The 18,651-nt window shown below is 32.1% G+C and overlaps 1 protein-coding gene across 1 annotated transcript; it reads left to right on the top strand.

Annotated features, from left to right (window-relative positions):
* Positions 1-1,368: 1,368 nt before the first annotated feature.
* On the top strand, positions 1,369-16,928 carry LOC134711802 (monocarboxylate transporter 9-like). Its single transcript, XM_063572689.1, has 7 exons — positions 1,369-1,507; positions 8,455-8,685; positions 10,068-10,211; positions 11,169-11,431; positions 12,100-12,478; positions 13,051-13,176; positions 15,255-16,928. The coding sequence occupies exons 1-7, from the start codon at positions 1,465-1,467 to the stop codon at positions 15,431-15,433; spliced, it is 1,365 nt and encodes a 454-aa protein (XP_063428759.1). The 5' UTR covers positions 1,369-1,464; the 3' UTR covers positions 15,434-16,928.
* Positions 16,929-18,651: the final 1,723 nt, after the last annotated feature.

Raw genomic sequence — 18,651 nt, 5'->3', positions numbered from 1 at the left:
AATTTTATCAATTTTTACTCCTCAATTTCTTAAAGTCGTAAAAAAAGTTAGTTCATTCGGATAGACGGAGAGAGTTTCACGTTTGTCGACTCTCTCTGCCAAGTTGGTTTTCGGTTTCGCACTTGCGTATTGCGATCACTGGTTTTTTTTACGAGAGGGTCACGCTGAGGTAACTACATGCGTAGTAAATATCCCAAATTGTGAATAATAGACGTATTTACACTTGTATGCACATTTGTCCGCCATTACGTAAAATCACACAGGTTCCCGTAAACTTTGACATCATAATTTAAAATATTTGACGTCTTAATTTAAAAGTAATTGTTGCTTGACGTCAAAAGGTGATTCGGAGTAGATATAAGGTCATTCGGAGGCAAGATTCAGCTAAAAACCAAAAGTGTGAATACGTTTATTGTCATTCTCCTTGGTCAGAACGGTTAAATTTCATGCAACATGATTTTATCTAGTTCCATTCTGTCTTAGTACGAAAGATAAATATCGAATTTTGTTTATGGTTTCAACTAGGTTTTAGTTCCTATATCGCCTGTAAAACCTTAAAAAAAATTCGTAAAAATATTGAGCGATTACAGTGGTTAAAATAGGGAAAATATAGATAAAAGGACGATAAATTAACACTTTTGCTGTTTGTGATTTGTGAGAGGGGATTTGTTGGCGCATGCATATATTTCATACCTAGACCGTATATTACGTTGTCATTAAAATGCGTTTGTTTTGTTTTTGTTTTGTATTGTTTATTTTTTTGTTTTTTTAGCCTTATTGCCTTTTTTGAAAAATACCGAACTTCAAGCTCATATACATCAAACGAATAGACAACAGGTCGATACAGACATTTCCTGAAGGATTCAACCTAGATTTATCGCTAGGTAAATTTCTGAACTTTATGAAAATCGCATAATTTTCCATCATATTGACAACGATGTCATTACAGAATGCATTTACAATTTGTCTGCAATCACGAAAACTGAGTAAAACTATGGATATGTATCTTTCCCCGGGTAAACGTTTAAAATATTATGGTATTGAAAAATTTGCGAAATTGACGGCGCCCTATTGCCATTTTTTAAGTGAATATTTTGTTTGCTTTGCTTGCGATTAGCTTGGATCTTACAAGGTGATACATGCAAGAAAACAGAAGTAGAAAATGTTTGTCTCATAGCTATAAAACCAGGTTTAATCCACTTATTTTTCTACATAGAAAATATATGTACCAAGTCAGGAATATGAAAGTTGTTATTCATTCATTTGATGTGTTTTGGCTTTTGATTTTGCCATTTGCTAATTGACTTTCCGTTTACAGTTTTTGTCGGAGTTCGTATTTTTGTTATCTTACTTCTTATTAATTGATGTTTATTTTACTAATATGACGAACAACAAAATGAGGTACAGTGTTTTGTTCGTGTGACAAATGTGTACAAACATTCCGATTGTGTGTACTTACTGTTCATGGATTTTCTATATGTGTTTTTATATTTCATTCAGACCTGTGGTAAGTCTATTTGTTTAATGTAATTTTTATATTTTGATACTGTATAAACTTGAACAACACATGGAAGATCCTAACTGTTTTACACAATCTTTTTTTCGATCTTCCGTTTCCCTGTCCTGACGCAGTTCACAAAATCTAGCCGCTACATTTGAAAAAAATACCAAACTGTTTTGACGGAAAAGCCACAGATGTAACAAGAATCTATCTTACCAAACTCGTAGAGTATGTAAATTCATAAGATGTGCTTCCAAGAACGTATAATCATTATTCTAAACAACATAACAAAAAAAATTATAGGTATTCATATAGATAAGGTTGGAACATTATCTCACCTCAACTAAGTGAACTGATGTATCGACAATGATATTTTAAATGAATTTCAGTAAGGTCTGAAGTCTAAGTGTCAGACAACATTCGAGTGCTATCAATCGGTCTTCAACGCAGCGAAAAAAATTAGCACCCGGAAGTGGTCACCAGCTTGCCTCTAAATAGAATTGTGTACTAGTTCGGTGGAAATGGACGTCTCCCTTAACTCAAAAACATATAAATGAACTACTATCAAAAAACAATCGAGACTGGCTTTGTTTGGTGTTGCATTTATTTAAGAGGAATAAAAAAATTAACAAACTGTTATCTTAATTGTTTATTATACATTAGATAGTTTAGTTACATCTAATGAGATGTTAAAATATGACAAAAAACTTACTTACCTTAAATTTAAATATATTAAGATGTTGAAATGAAAATGTTGCCAAAGAATAACATTAATTTACAGTCATTTTGATTAGAAGACTAATTAAAGCCTGTCCTTTTGGAATTGTCAAGTGTTTGAGTTATAAATTAGTTTATGTTTTTGTCTTTCTTTTTTGAATATTCAATAGATAAATGTGTAGCTGTATTTAAAAGTTACTCAATAATGGATTTGAAAATTACATTGTTTTTACATATGTTTGAATTTAATATATCCGTAGATGATATGAAATATCCGACACATTTCCGCTACATCTTTCGTTAATTTACTATTATACTATGAAACATTAAACCTGAATTCACAAGACAAGAATAGATGGCCATATGCTGATTTTGAAGGCATATTTTTGGTTGTAGGGGTTTTATCTTCAATTTTCTTCTGAGAGCCATTCTAGTGAATGCATTAAAATTGGATGAAATATTCAATCAGGTCGAATTCATGGCTTTCAAATATTTAGATTTGAAATAGACGAGAAATGGCAGAAAAACCTAACGAAAACAATAAAAATTGATTACGTTCTTACAGGATAGACGAATTAGTAAACCTGTCTTTTTCCAAAACAAACGCGTTTATTATAATCTTTATCATTAGTAATTGAGATGGAAGATACTGATAGGACATCTACATCTCATTATTAGAAGAAATCTTGACAACTCCCTGAAAAAATGGAAAGAGACCAACAACAACAAATAGTGGTCATCATAGTAAATTAACATTGAGCATCACGAATTAGCTAAATGAAAATATCTCAAAAATTGCTTTAAACATGGACGTACTTTTTCATTTGTTTTGTTTGTAAAAACTCAAAGATTTCAATTTATTTTTGATAGCTTTTAGAATGTAAGTTCAAAGCGTATTAAGGTTTTATTGAGTGAGAAAAAATAATGACAACAGGTAATATGAGTATTAACAATATTGCTGATAAAAAGACCTCATTTTTTGCTATCAAAAGGTCAATATTAAAGCGCAGTGTTCGTTCGGGATGTATTTTTACGGTAAAAAAGGGGAATATGAGTCTGATACATGATAATGGGAAAGTTCCAAGATGTCCTCATGTCATAGAAAATAATAAAATCATGAAAATTGAACTCCGAGGGAAATTCAAAACGAAAACGCCCCAATCATTCGGCAAAATCTAAAGCTCAAGTTCAATAAATGAATGTACAACAACTGTCAAATTCATGACTTGATACAGGCATTTTTCTCTTCTAGAAAATAATGGTTATTTAGCTAGGTAAACCTCTAATTGTATGACATTCGTATACAATTTCATTATGTTGACCACGATGTGTAAACAAAACAACTAGATAAAAATGTCAAATATAAGGGAACAGCTTTAAACATTGTGTTATTATCGTAATCACTATAAACAAACAAATATATATAAGAACAGAGCCACGTCATTTGTAAGAAAGAAACACTAAAAGGCATTGTGACGTTTTACAAAGTCTGATTAATTACTGCATGCACTTGAATACAGAACAAGTTAGGGGATATATATATATCCCATATGCAGTTGAAGTTGGTTAAATGCTACTAAAGTAGGGGAAATTGATAATTAACAACAACTTCTCTTAAACCAAACAATGAAATGAATTAGGTGATGTGTTTCTTTTAAAATAACTACATCCTACAGGATAAGTAGTGAAGAGATTGTTATCCGGACCAACATGTATTGTACTTCAGGATGAACAAATAATACAACCGTCATGTCCTTGTGCCGGAATCAAGTAAGTTTTATAGGATGTCTGATCTCACACCTCGCTCAGTATGGCATTTCAAAGTTTGGCACGTATTCAAGACATCAGATGAACTCATCGTGGAAACCAAGATCAAATTTTATATTTACGCCAGACGCGCGTTTCGTCTACAAAAGACTCAACCGTGACGCTCGAACCCCCCACAAAAATATAATAGACTGACGGTCTAATGTCTATTTAAGTGAACAAAAAAAAACGGACTAGTTGTCGTTTGTGTATGTTCCTAAGTGTTACTTGTTTCTCTTTTTTTATATAGATTAGACCGTTAGTTTTCCCGTTTGAATGGTTTAACACTAGTACTTTTTGTGCTCGTTATAGCATACTATTCGGTGTGAGCCAAGGCTCCGTGAAAAAGACCGAACATTGACCTATAATGGTTTACTTTCATAAATTGTTACGTAGATTCAGAGCTGTCTGTCTCATTGACACTCATACCACATCTTAAAAGACTTACTAAACTTTCAGCTGTATTAAATTTGATTCACTGCCTTAACCATCATTTTTCTTTAATTGCAAGCCATAACAAGTAAAAAGAAAAACACTCCGACCTTTGATATATTCTTGAAGTATAAAACTGAGAATGGAAATAGGGAATATGTCAAAGACACAACAAACCGACCAAAGAAGAGACAACTTCCTAAGGAAACCAATGGGTTTTCAACGCAGCGAGACAATAGCATAATAGCTCAATTTATAACATACGTTTGTTTATGTGCTACATATTTGTTTTTTGTTCATTATTTGTTCATACAGTAGGCCGTTAGTTTTCTCGTTTAAATTATTTAAAATTATCATTTCAAGGCCTTTCATATAGCTGACCATGCGATATGGGCTTTGTTGAAGGCCGTACGGTGACCTATAGTTGTTAATTTCTGTGTTATTTTGGGCTCTTGTGGAGAGTTGTCTCATTGGCAACCATACAACATCTTCTTTTTTTATATAGTTTACTTAATATATTGGTTTATGTTATAAGAAATATTGTTGTGATTAAACACTATACATATTTTTGGTAATTTTATCTTGTGCTTTATCAGAGACATCGTATGCCAAGTGGTCTAAGTAATATTTATGCTGGTGCACTCGACTTTTATCTTAATTGGCTAGAATTGTTTTGCTGTCGAAGATCGGTGGTTTTCTCCAGACACTTCGGCCTCCGCTAACCATAAAAAATGGCCGCCACGAAATCACAAAAGCGGTGCTTATAAATAGTGTTAGAACACAGAAAATCAAATCAAATCAAACCTAATACTAATTTTTAAGTGGTCGATCAATTGGGTTGCCAAGTCTTTGGTCAAACATACGGCGTACAATTACAGCATACATGTTTAAGGATGGAAAGGTCAAAACAAATTGTAAGACAATTATCATGCATTAAATTTGAACAGACATGTTGAAAACAGGACCACCTAAAATGGACATAGAATTTCTTAGACTCGTTTTACTTTCGCATAAGAATTATAAATATGTTATATCATTAAATGCACCCAAAGACGTATTCTTCACAATAATATATAAGGAAGAATGGCTAATCAACTTGGGCATCAGCTGTGTTAAAGTGGTAATCAATATTAGGAATTAATATTTATAGTTCGGCAACACTTGTATTTTGGCTTATAAAAGCAGTGTTTGGCGAGATTGGAATATACAAATGTACAAAAAGCCATGGCGTTGTCAGTTTATTTTCGATTTTTGAGTCTGAATGTCACTGTGGTATCTTTAGCCCCTCTGTCTCACACACGAGATTACCATTGTTATTCTAATGAAAGTGTAACCAGATTTTAACCTATTCTTTTCTATCCCTCTCTGTTTTTGTGATGGTGCATACGCAAAAGGACAAATTCACCAATCAATCAACAATAAAAGGCTGTGACCGGGCAAATTACTTAACATATAAAATTGACCCCGCAGAGGTTGACCCTTTATATGTTTGAGCAAGATAAATTTAAGTTTTCTTTTTTGCCATTATATCTTCTAGTAGTCTCATAACTTAATGGTGAACAGGTGATTTATCCAAAAACTGATACAGAAATTACTAATATGTAGTTGATTTGGTCACATCCATCGTAATACGTGTGTAAATAGTTATCAAAGGTACCAGGATTATAATTTAGTTCGCCAGACGCGCGTTTCGTCTACATAAGATTCATCAGTGACGCTCATATCATAATAGTTATAACCAAAACAAATACAAAGTTGAAGAGCATTGAGGATCCAAAATTCCCAAAAGTTGTTCCAAATACGGCTAAGGTAATCTATGCCTGGGATAAGAAAATCCTTAGTTTTTCGAAAAATTGAAAGTTTTGTAAACAGGAAATTTATAAAAATGACCACATAATTGATATTCATTTCAACACCGAAGTGCTGACTACTGGGCTGGTGATACCCTCGGGGACGAAACGTCCACCAGCAGAGGCATCGACCCAGTGGTGTAAATAGTTATCAAAGGTACCAGGGTTATAATTTAGTTCGCCAGACGCGCGTTTCGTCTACATAAGATTCATCAGTGACGCTCATATCAAAATAGTTATAACCAAAACAAATACAAAGTTGAAGAGCATTGAGGATCCAAAATTCCCAAAAGTTGTTCCAAATACGGCTAAGGTAATCTATGCCTGGGATAAGAAAATCCTTAGTTTTTCGAAAAATTGAAAGTTTTGTAAACAGGAAATTAAAAAAATGACCACATAATTGATATTCATTTCAACACCGAAGTGCTGACTACTGGGCTGGTGATACCCTCGGGGACGAAACGTCCACCAGCAGAAGCATCGACCCAGTGGTGTAAATAGTTATCAAAGGTACCAGGATTATAATTTAGTTCGCCAGACGCGCGTTTCGTCTACATAAGACTCATCAGTGACGATGTAAGTCGTGTATTAAAACAGAGGCAACAGATACCAATGGCATTTTCAAAAGCCTAAGTTGTAAACAAACTGACAATGCCATGGAAAATAAACCCAGCAAAAAAATCAGTTTAAGCATACAACTACACAAATAATAACATAGACATATAACAGGATACACGAACCCTAAGGAAAAATGTTGATCTCGTGTGCCCTGGAAGTGTGAGCAGATCCTGATCCAAGTGTTGAACAAGTTGCGTTGCTCAGTTAAGCGAACACTCGCTGATATTTCTACTTCCGTAGGTCACATTTGACATATATCACATCGCGCTCAAACAATTCGTATTGGCGAAACTTTTTCAAATGGATGATATCAACGTCACTACTTTAAACTTTTGTTTTAATAGCCTCCTTGCAAGCAGCAACCTTCTTCTAAGGGAAATCATAATAGGAAATGCAAACTTCAGAAAATCGAATCAACTAAGGGATGTTTCAATAAACTCATCATATATACCAGTACTGAAATTTAATATTTGCGCCAGACGCGCGTTCTGTCTAGAATCCATATGCAGGCGCTGCTTACTTGTTTCTAAATAGATATGGGAAGTTTACGACTGGGAAGCTATAATCAATCATTTGTTATAACTGACCCTCATTGTCAACTTAATGCTAGTCAAGATAAGAGGCAGACGTAAATGCTTTTTTGACTGTTTTTCTGTTACATATACCATTTTCTAAACATTAAAAAATAATAGCACAATCCGCTGTAACCTCATTTCGACATTATTTCCAATTATTTTGTTTTGTCTGGCTTACACTTACACATTGTTGAAAATTTAATAAAACGCCTAAAACACCACAAGATATTTATAAAATCTGGAAACAAAACTTGAAATATAATCTAAAATTTGTTCTTCTTTTGAAAGGCGTTGATATCATTGATAAGACAAATTTGGAGTCTGTAATAATGAAAATTTAGACATTTTTTATACAGCTTGAGTCAAAGTACTTTTTTTTTATGGTTTATAGTATTAGAATAATAATTGTATCAAAAACAAATGATAAAAAAAAAGTATTAGCCTATCATGGTTATTGTAGTAAATGCACATCTTTTATGTGGGTATCTTATAATTATTTACTTACTATTTTAAAATTAAGGGTAGAACTGTTAGATGCTTCTAACATTATATGAATATTATATTTTTTACACTAAATGTATTCCAAGGTTAAAAGTGGATAACTTTTATTTTATTGCCTTCTATTTCCCCTGGATAGATGTTTTTTTTTTGTAAACAGGGACCCTTAGCCTGATCCTGGAAGACTAAGGTAATTGTACACAGGAAATATTTAGAAATAAAACGTTTGTATGTCTTAAAAAAAAAATAAAAAAAAAATAATGAAATTCGATGCACCTGTCATAGAAGTGAAAGTTTTAGATAGCTATAAAACAATGGGTTAAACCACCATTTTCTACATAAGGAGATGCCTGTCCCAATTAAGGAATATGGCATTTGTTTTCCAGTCTTGAGATGTATTAAAGCATTTGAGTTTGCCAAACTATAACAAAATCACTTGATTCTACATTTTTTTCAGACAGCTTAACTAACGAAATGAATAAGTATTTGGAGAAATTGAACAATGTTGCAGCATGTTGTCATTGGGGATTAGTTATAGTTGGTGCCTATTTTGTTCTTACGTTTCTGTCAGTGGGATCAACATGCGCGATGGGAATATATTATATCTATATAATGGACAAATTTAAAGTAAACTTAACATCAGCAACAGTCATAGGTGCATTGAATACTGCAGTAGGACACTCAGGGGGTAAGATACCATGTTATTAGTGTACGTACAACTTTATTTAGCTATTGATTAGAAAGGTTTTTTTTATTAATGTATATGACACATACTATATTATGTTTTCAAAGAAAGCTTTTCTCTTATGAAAAAATTAAAAGAGAAGAATTGCAATCGGAATTAAGACAAGTTGTGTCGACAGGATTGCCATCATGTCAGGCAATAATCATCTTAGGTCAGGAATGACGTTTGTTAAAAATCCAAAAAATAAGAAGATTTTGGAACTTTGACGTCGACGATCGTTTAGTGTAAAGTGCTAATTTTTGTGTAGATTGGTTGCTGTCTATTTAAGTTTTAATTCAAAATAACTATAAGAGAAGTTAGTTTTCTGTCACAATAAAAACAACAAAAAAAGAGAAAGAAAAAAAAGTTTTAGGTATCAATACGTAAATGTGTCAAACGATAGAAGATTCGATTAAACGAATGATCAGTAAACTAAATGGTAGATCATTTTATATCAAATATCGATACATTGTACACGTAAAATAATCGAATGATCGATATGCAAGTTGTCTTCAAATTAATCGATTCGATATCAGAAATCGATACATGGAAACGTTAACAAATCTATTTTTGGATTGATAGAAAGATAAAAAGATTGCATGGTAGAAAAGTCGATTTCAGATATCGATACAAAAATAGTCAAACGATTTAATGTTCGATTGCTAGGCTGATCGAAAGGAATACTGGTATGGATACATGCGTACGCCAAACCATCGACTGTTCGATTGAAACAAAGTTGTGTAGATGCTAAATTGAGAAATGTTAGATATCGATACATCAACCTATTTGAACTGTTAATTGGTCGAGGAATAATAAGATTTATGGAAAGATGATCAAATTGATTGAAGAATAAGTTCATTGATCAATAAAATATAGCGATACATATATGCGTCAAAAGATCAAATATGTGATTTCTGTGCATGCACATCTACAAGTTCAAACATGTATCAAGAGATTTATCAAGAAAACAGTACCAGAATCAAATCAATAACACGTAACTTATGATGTCCCAATGAGCAAGGAAGACGATGATAACATAAACATACGTATTTATTCAATCTACGTTCAATTTTGTGGATTTTTTCATTGTTTTTCATACGACATAAAAATACGTGTAATGTAGTTTATGTTTATAAGTGTAACAAGTTATTATTTTAGGATACTCCATTTCACTGTCCTGAAGAGAACTTATAACGTCAAACAAAGTTTTGTCCACAACATTCCCACATACATTAACAATTGATAAAACTATGTGACGAGGAGTGATTTTTTTCAACACATCAATATTGATATGTCTCGAAACTCATGTTTTCTTTTAAATTGCACATATCACTTGTCTATTCTAGCCATAATTGCAATGCCCTTTGTTGAAAAGTTTGGAGAGCGACCTGTTATGATCCTTGGAGGAATTTTAAATCTAATTGGATACAGTGTGTCTACATTTGTGACGTCATTTCCTTTATTATATGCAACAATGGGTATAATTCCAGGTATATATCAGGTGATGTCTTTTCAAAGTATTCTATTTACAATGTTAATTTATTTCTGAAAATAGCAGATTATTGAAAAAAAAATGGGCACAAAATTTGAAGGTCAAAATCCACGCCATAAAGTTGCATTTCAATATTCTACTGCTCATGGCTGTCCATCTAACCAAAAGATTACTAGTCTATTTATGTTCGATCATATGGTTGCAATTTTAGTTTGTTTGCACTTTAGAATTTCGTCTGTATTTTCGTGATATATAAATACACAGTCGTTTAAAATAAGAAGTATATGGAAAAGACATTTTGCGCCAAAAAGTCTTTTAATTGAAGTATTTGGACATCGTTTTACATTTATTCATATTCCTGCGCAAACATATACTTTAGATTATAGCATTTACGATTTAATATTTCTGTTGTCGATGTTTTAAGATATATAAAAAGTACTTTTAATAATTGTTTACCAAAAATTAATATGTTAACATAGCATTGTTATGTTCAATCTGCAAAAGTGTAGATTCAAACACGCGTTATTGTAAACAGTGAAGGAGATACTAGATACAACTAAATACGAAATAAACATTAAATGATCAGCTCAATCAATTGTTACAAATTTTATATGCCTCATAAACCATTATTTTGATAGCTTTAATCCATTTAAGTTGGAATCAAGAACATATTCATAAATGGCGGAATGTATTTTCGAAGGGTTGAATAAATCGGCAAGGATTTAAACTTTTGTGTAAAAACCTTTAAGCAGTTTGTTTTTCTGCTTCTGATTTAACCACCTTTATAATGTTTGTACAATGATATATAAAGCCATACCGTATCAAAAGGCAAAATGTTTCGATCTGCTTTTATGTTTATTCCTTACGATATTCATTTGCCTCATCTCAGCTGTGTTATAAATCTTCATTACTGTATAAAATGTTTGTCACAATTTCAATTATCAAGTATTTTCAGGTCTTGGAATTTCATTTTCAAGGGTCAGTATAGTAATTGCAGTTAACAGATATTTCCAAAAAGCTAAAATGCTTTCCGTATCATTTGGAGTAGTTGGTGCCTCTGTTGGTATGCTATCGTTTCCACTTTTAATTAGGTTCCTTGCAGAACTATATGGATTGAACGGTGCATTGCTTATTCATGCTGGATTGTGTTTCAATATAGTAGCGTGTGGGGCAACAATATTTCCATCTAAAAGGAAGCAACTTAAAAAAGAAAAGAGTGTAAGTATATAAGCTGATGTATACATAGTAAAAGTATTGACCTTCGTTTGATTACAATAAAAAACATGTTACTTTCGATCGTTGCAAAATAATGCGGAAAAGTGAGAGCAGTTCTATTGAGATAAGAAAGTTAAACGAAATCATAGTTTTGAAGTATCATTTGGAGAACGTTAGGTTGCATCGTGAAGATACGGTTGTTTCTCAAACCAAGCCTCGGTTAGGGAGATAATTAATATTCATAGATAATTTGTGTTGTTTACTTACTGACTGCTTCTTAGATATAATCTCCATGTTTGTTTTTCTTACAGACATAACTTTGGATTGCCAGGTAGATTTAAGGTCATAGGAGGAAAAGCACACCATTTTAATATACGTTTAAACTCCTAGCGCTTCGAGGTATATTAATGTTTAAATTTTGCTGCACAACCCTATGTTTTAACATTTGAAATAAGAGTTTATGTACACATTATGACATATATCGCTTGTCAAAATCCATTAATATTAAAAAATAATATATGTATTGCAGTGAGGTGTAGGCTTCTGTGCCGTTATACAATCCTAAATTTGACACGAAGAACAGCGTTATGCGCTGGTTTTTGACAAGTGCGTATGAAATTTGATGTCATTTATTAAATTTCATTATTTTCTATTTTATTGTATTTATATAGGACGAGGAAAAAACGTTAACATGTGGTAATAAACAGACTGTAGGATTTTCCTTTTGTGTGCAACCACCTTTCATAGGATACATGTTTACCAACTTTCTCTTCATGGCTGCATTGTATATTCCAACAACTCAGATTCCAAAACATGCTGTGTCAATTGGCATAAGTGTCAAGGATATTTCACTTGCAATAGCAGTTAGTGGAATTGGAAATATGTTTGGCCGAATATCTTTTGGCGTTCTGTCACATCGTTATGAGAGCCATGTGGTAAAGTTATGGATAATCTGTTTGACCTGCAGTGGGCTTATAATGTTAATGGTACCGTTTTCAACAAAAGTGGAAGAGTTTATGATCTTCATGATTATATATGGATATTTTGAAGGTAAATATATTCATAAGAAGGCACGGTTAACTTTGTGTTCAGAAATGCTATTGAAAAGATTTTGATTTTTTTTATTAAACTGATTGACAGATTATGTGGTCATCATGTGAATATCAAGCACAATTCTCGTTGGAGATTTAGTATTATCCCATCATGCCATATATGAGAAGAACATAACCCGTGTCATGACAACAACTGGTTTTAGAAAAAACGTGTTTAATTTCGATGAAAAGAACCTATAAGTGAATCAATATTAAAGTCAAAATAAGCAATCTTTAATGACCTGACAACAGTATCGTAACAATACACGAGCAAATCGTACAAGGTGAGATATATAAACACCATTAGACCATTAGATAGTGACAAGAGAACATCATCATCTAAAATGAATAATTAGCGATAGGAAATGAAAATCATCTCTTTTATCAGAAAGTTTTATACCAAGCTTCCCGTTACGAAATAGATATCAAGATCGAGAAAAAGGCAGTGGTCATTGTTAGTATTAGCTTTATTTAAAGTTAGTTTATTCTATGGTTATAATCTTTAAGCAATTGATCTTTTCTTTCCAAAAGGAGCATCTAGTGTTGGTTGGAATATTAGTCTGTTCAACCTGATCAACATTAAGTATTACGAAAGAGGAATCAGTGTAGCCTACTTTGTAGCTGGAATTGGACTGGCAGTAGGAAGTCCTTTTACGGGTAAAATTAAACACCAACTCTGTATTTATGTTGGTCTTTTTAATTTACGATGAGTTTTCAAGACGAAATGCGATTCTGGTGTACAACCTAAGACATGGTGTCTATGAACACTTATCACATGTTTCCGACTTATAACATCAATCGCGTATCGGTATGTTTTACTCTACTCATACGATATTCAATAGCTTGGAGCTGCTACATTGTACTCAGACTTTGTTAACGTCATAATTAATGAACCAGGGGTTTGTTAAAGAACGTTTCGTAATTTTTCTCAATAAAAATTGACCAGAAATCACTAATATCTAATAGTAACTGGTAAATAGTCAGTATCAACTTCACAAATCATACAAAATAGTCTCGAATTAATTTAATAGGTGCTAAAGCCGTTTGTTTTATTTTACTTTACCTTTTCCGCATTTCTTTCCAAGCTATAGTGTTGATTTTTGCCGTATGATATTGAAATGACTAAGTATTCATGTATCCAGTCATCATTTTGTTTAACTATGTGGCACTCCTGGTTCAGCTTGGTCCGGAAGTACGATTAGGACACAACGAGTTTTATGGAGTAGTTTCATTTTGTTTACCCTTTTACTTCTATTTACTATTTAAGTGCCTACTATATAAAGTATCTTCTAACTATGCACCAATCATATTTTCTTAGTGAAGTCATTGTTTAATTCACATTCCTGATGAGACTTCTGTAGATGGTGCGCGGTTCAGGCGTTAACATTTTTTTGTTGGCATATATGAAGAGTTATTGCTATTTACTACACCGTGATATGATTGCCGATGCAGCTTATGTCCACAAAAGTTTAAATAAAGTTAATTTAAGCAATTAAAGGCAACCATACAACCTTTATCAATGAGGCCATATGGTCGGCTTATTAATGCCTCGACATGAAAAGTGTGAAATAATCCAATAGAGATAAAAACTATAGACCTAATTTAGAACAAAACAATTTAAGAAAGAAAAAAAAGACAGACGAACATGAACAACGAAAACCACTGAACTATAGACTCCTAGATTAGAACAGTCACATAAAGAATGTGACCAGATGAAACATTTGTGTGTCCACTCAACCCTCCCCTTAACCTGGGACAGTAGTGTAACAGTTCACCATGACAGCGTGCACAAAGCTGAGTCCACAAACGTAACGTCTTCAAGTTATAAAATTCATTTACGACGTCGTCATTATCCCCCAAAAAACATAAACGTAACAAAAACACTGGACACTCAGTTTATCACATAACTTTTAATATAAACGTTCTACATAATGCTTTTTTAATGAACAACAAAGTAAAGCAAATGCACATTCTGAAAATATGAATAAATATAAGCTAAGAGTACTTTAATGGAAATGATAAGCGACTATGTCGTGGACCCTATTGAGAAAATGGCGTTAAGAACGACATTTCTTTAAATTGTAACATAATAACTGGACATTTAAAAAATTGAGGTGTTCAGCCTAGACAATCAAATCATTCTTGTTTTGCAGATTTTTTTAAACCTCTTGAAATGCACATTTGGAAAATCATTCTATTCTAAAACAAAACAAAATGCAATTACATAATTTTCTTTATCGATTCTTCATTTTCGAATAAAATTTCTTCAAATTACTACTTATTACACATAACGAACTACATTCTAAGCGCATCCACAATGGTCGTTATTCAGTTTTTTTGCTCTGAATTTCGTAAGACGACATAGTCCAAATCTGAAAAATTCTACTTTACGAAAATTTTGGAAAAAAATTTGAATTTGTATAAATTTCAGGTCAAAATCTCTAGTTTATGCTTATTTAATGTTACAAGTTACACATGTTTTTGCCGTTTTCTATGTGTTCGTTTCATACTTTAAAGATTTAATTTTGAAAGCCTTACTAGTTATGTGGATTTTAATTCTTAATATTCATAATTTTATCATAAAAAAAATCCACATAGAAAAGATATTTCAAACACGGTTGCATAAAACTACTTTTAAAAGCGTATTTTATAGTTGCCGTCAACTTTGTGCACGCCGTCCATACGAAAGAACTACCAAGAAATTAATTTGAAGTGTGTTCTCGTTTTTCTTGTAGCGTTCCTGAGCGAGGAGTTCAGTTCAAATGGGATATCATACTATATCGGATGTGGAATGTTTGTTTTAGGTGCCTTCATCATGATTCCATTTGCATCAATATCAGCCAACACAGATAACGTGTTTCATGCGTCGAAAAAACCAAATGAACCTATCTCAACTGTATATGGTTCATGTTAAATAAATGTCGAATTTTAAATTGCAGAAGTAATACAGTCACTTAATCAAACCACTCTCTTAATACGTAGATAAAAACAACAATACCTTGTTAAGAATACAAAAATATATCGAAACATTGTTGGGAGGTGGTGCCATGACCAATTAGATTTATTAAGAGCAATAATTTCTATATGTTCATTTCGTGAATTGATAGCTTTGATACGTGTCAATATAATGAGTGTAGTTGTTTAAATAACTATTATCTTTTATGCACACTCAATGTTTCTTTCTGCGGACTTATTTATAAAACCTAATTGCACTTTACAAGTATAATATTGGTGTAATTAATAATTTTATTGGTAATACTAGTAGCATATATTGATATCGAAAGAGTGTCAATGAGACAACTATCCATCCAAGTCACAGTTATAAAAGTTAACCATCAAAGGTCAACGTATGGACTTTTACACGGAGTCTTGGCTTCCACCTAACAATAAGCTCCAAAGGGTCCTAATTAACAAGTGTAAAACCATTCATACGGGAAAAACAACGATCTTATCCATATAAAAAAAACAAGAAACACTAAATAAAGGAATACGCACTTTTTTGTTCACGGAATGTCTTGAATTTTCTTTTCTCTACACTCTAATGATTGAAACGTACTGCACTGTAAAGGGAGACGCAACTAAACGGATGATTGTATCGGTAACAGGATATATTGAACTTGGTTTGTAGAACAAATGTTGCATAGGATAATAAAGAAACTGTGATTATTCGTAAAAGTTATTATGTATACTCTAAAATCAAATTTAGAAAGGAAATGGGGAACGTGCCGAAAAGGTAACCACCCGACAAAAGAGCTTAAAACAGCCGATGTCTACCAATATTTCATTTTGCAGATTTTAAGGCAATAACACAAATAAAAAAATGTTGTGCCCTTCTGACATTGTATGCGCATACATTATACAAAGTTCTTAAAAAATAATAATAGATAAAATAAAATCTATAATTATACTACACTTTTGCTCTGAAAATTCGACATTTTTTAGAATTACCTATATAAGAGTCATAATAATAATGACCATTATAATTGTTTTCCAGACATAGTCATGTATACATAAATTCAAGATCAAAAAGATTTTAATAAGTTCAAGAATGATAAGCATTAGTAGATGTACCCTCTGTAAATTCTGCCATATAATAATTATTAGTTTTAAAATCACAAGAATAGATGACCGTTAACAACGCACGGGAATCCATGCATTAGTATCTCAAGAATGCTTTAAAGGAAATTGCATGAAAATTTACACCACTTTCAATCTATGAAAACAAACATGCTACTGAATTTCCAATTTTTATTTACGTTATTCCAGATTTGTTAATATCATTAAAACGAGATGTTATTACTATTTTTAAATCACTTATATCTAATGACTGATCAATTACCAGCATGTATCAGGATTGTTTTAATTTTGGGAGAGTTCAACAAATTTAATAATAAATATTTTTGAATATATATTTTGTTTCAATGACATAATAACAATTATATCACTTCTTCAACGTAACAAATTTGCTCTAACTAATCACTTCAAAAGACAAAAAAACATAAAATTTATGGAAGACGAGGCCGGATGTCGACACGTTTTGTGAAACTATATAAGCAGACATTATATAAATTATTTTTTTACATCACAACACGTTGTACTATATTTCACCTTAAGTCTGTCTCGTTTCGTCGAATTCCAAAACGGTGACCACAAGCACACAGTATTAGTAGACAACCTGTCAGTGATATATAACCATATCCTTTTTATTTATACTACATTATATAACCATTTGTACTGTTTAAATTATACCACAGGTCAAACTTGGTAAACAGAAACACTTTAAGAAAGTTTGCCACGCCTCGATAAAATGGCGAACTATAAAAGGCATTAACTAGAATTATTAGTATCCAACTAAATTCAACCAGCCCATATATACCATGATTGGTATCAGAGTTGTTTCTCTTATACAATCGGATTTCTTCACTAGGCTAACGACTCCCATCTGACAAATCAATAACCAACGATTATATCTGTTATTGAAGCAGTATATGTTATCATGTAATTACCAACTCTTTACTGAAATGCACCTTTGTTTACGGTTTACTCTAATATTAAATACATGGATTCCCTTAACAGTATATAAAAAAAAAACTGTCGCTCACCTTTTATTTTAAGCATGTCTCAATAAATGAAAAAAAATATAGAAATGAGGAGATTTGATAGGATTGCCAATGAAGTAAATAAAAAATACACTAATTGAAAATGATATGAATGAGAATAAGTCAATGTTCGTCCCCAAACGATGAGCAAAATACATACCAAATAGTGTCATATAATAGTCCCCAGATAACAAAACGTCAAAACATTCAATAGTTCTCACCTTGTACTTCTGCTTTCCCCAATACCGAAATATGACATCCATAACAAAGTAAAGGTTGCTGAAAACACCAAACTACATGCCAAAAGATATATACTACTTTTACAAATGAATATGCAAGACAACAACCAACAGCGCTTGGCTTTGCTTCACTGGTTTGTGAACCATCACCGTTATCATGAGAAAAAAGTATTAACAAAATACCGAACTACAATTAAATACAAAATGGAGGAACTCCATAAAAAATTACAAAATTAAACGTCAGACGTAATCAACCAACGGAACTAATTGATTTAACAATCGTCACATTCTTAACGTTGTTATGACATTTTTCCGAAAATGGTGAATTACACCAGGTGTTTGATGGGTTATATTGGAAAAGGTAGCTACAACACCTCATAAAACAAATAGTGAAAATCAAAATAGCTAATAGCAGAAAGACTAACAACACAAAGTACTCATAAAAAAGTACTTGCTTAAAAGTAATCCTAACCGAAATTTGTGAAACATGGTTTTCCCAGATTAAATTCAATCAGTACACCTTCTAATGTTTCGGATCTTTAATTCTAATAAATCACTGCAAAAGGATATACAACAACAGTTGACGAACGACAATGTCGTATAAAAGGTCAAAGATGCCGGATTCAAACAAATTTATATACACGAATTTACAATATTATACATACACACATTATTACTCAATCTACATTTTTTTTGGTCACCCCTTACTTATATTAAAAAAACAAGTACGAGTTCTATTATTTAAGTCAACAGTATTTTACCTTTTTTAAATGTCATATTAATGACCAATTTGT

The sequence above is a fragment of the Mytilus trossulus genome, chromosome 3, assembly GCF_036588685.1.
Source record: "Mytilus trossulus isolate FHL-02 chromosome 3, PNRI_Mtr1.1.1.hap1, whole genome shotgun sequence".
Taxonomy (NCBI): domain Eukaryota; kingdom Metazoa; phylum Mollusca; class Bivalvia; order Mytilida; family Mytilidae; genus Mytilus; species Mytilus trossulus.
Note: the sequence above shows the minus strand (reverse complement) of the source record. Positions and strands in the feature narration are given on the sequence as shown.

Coding starts and splice junctions, on each gene's coding strand:
- LOC134711802 (XM_063572689.1), top strand. CDS start 1,465: ATGGATTTTCTATATGTGTTTTTATATTTCATTCAGACCTGTG. Junction 11,432..12,099: donor AACTTAAAAAAGAAAAGAGT/GTAAGTATATAA, acceptor GTATTTATATAG/GACGAGGAAAAAACGTTAAC. Junction 12,479..13,050: donor TATATATGGATATTTTGAAG/GTAAATATATTC, acceptor TCTTTCCAAAAG/GAGCATCTAGTGTTGGTTGG.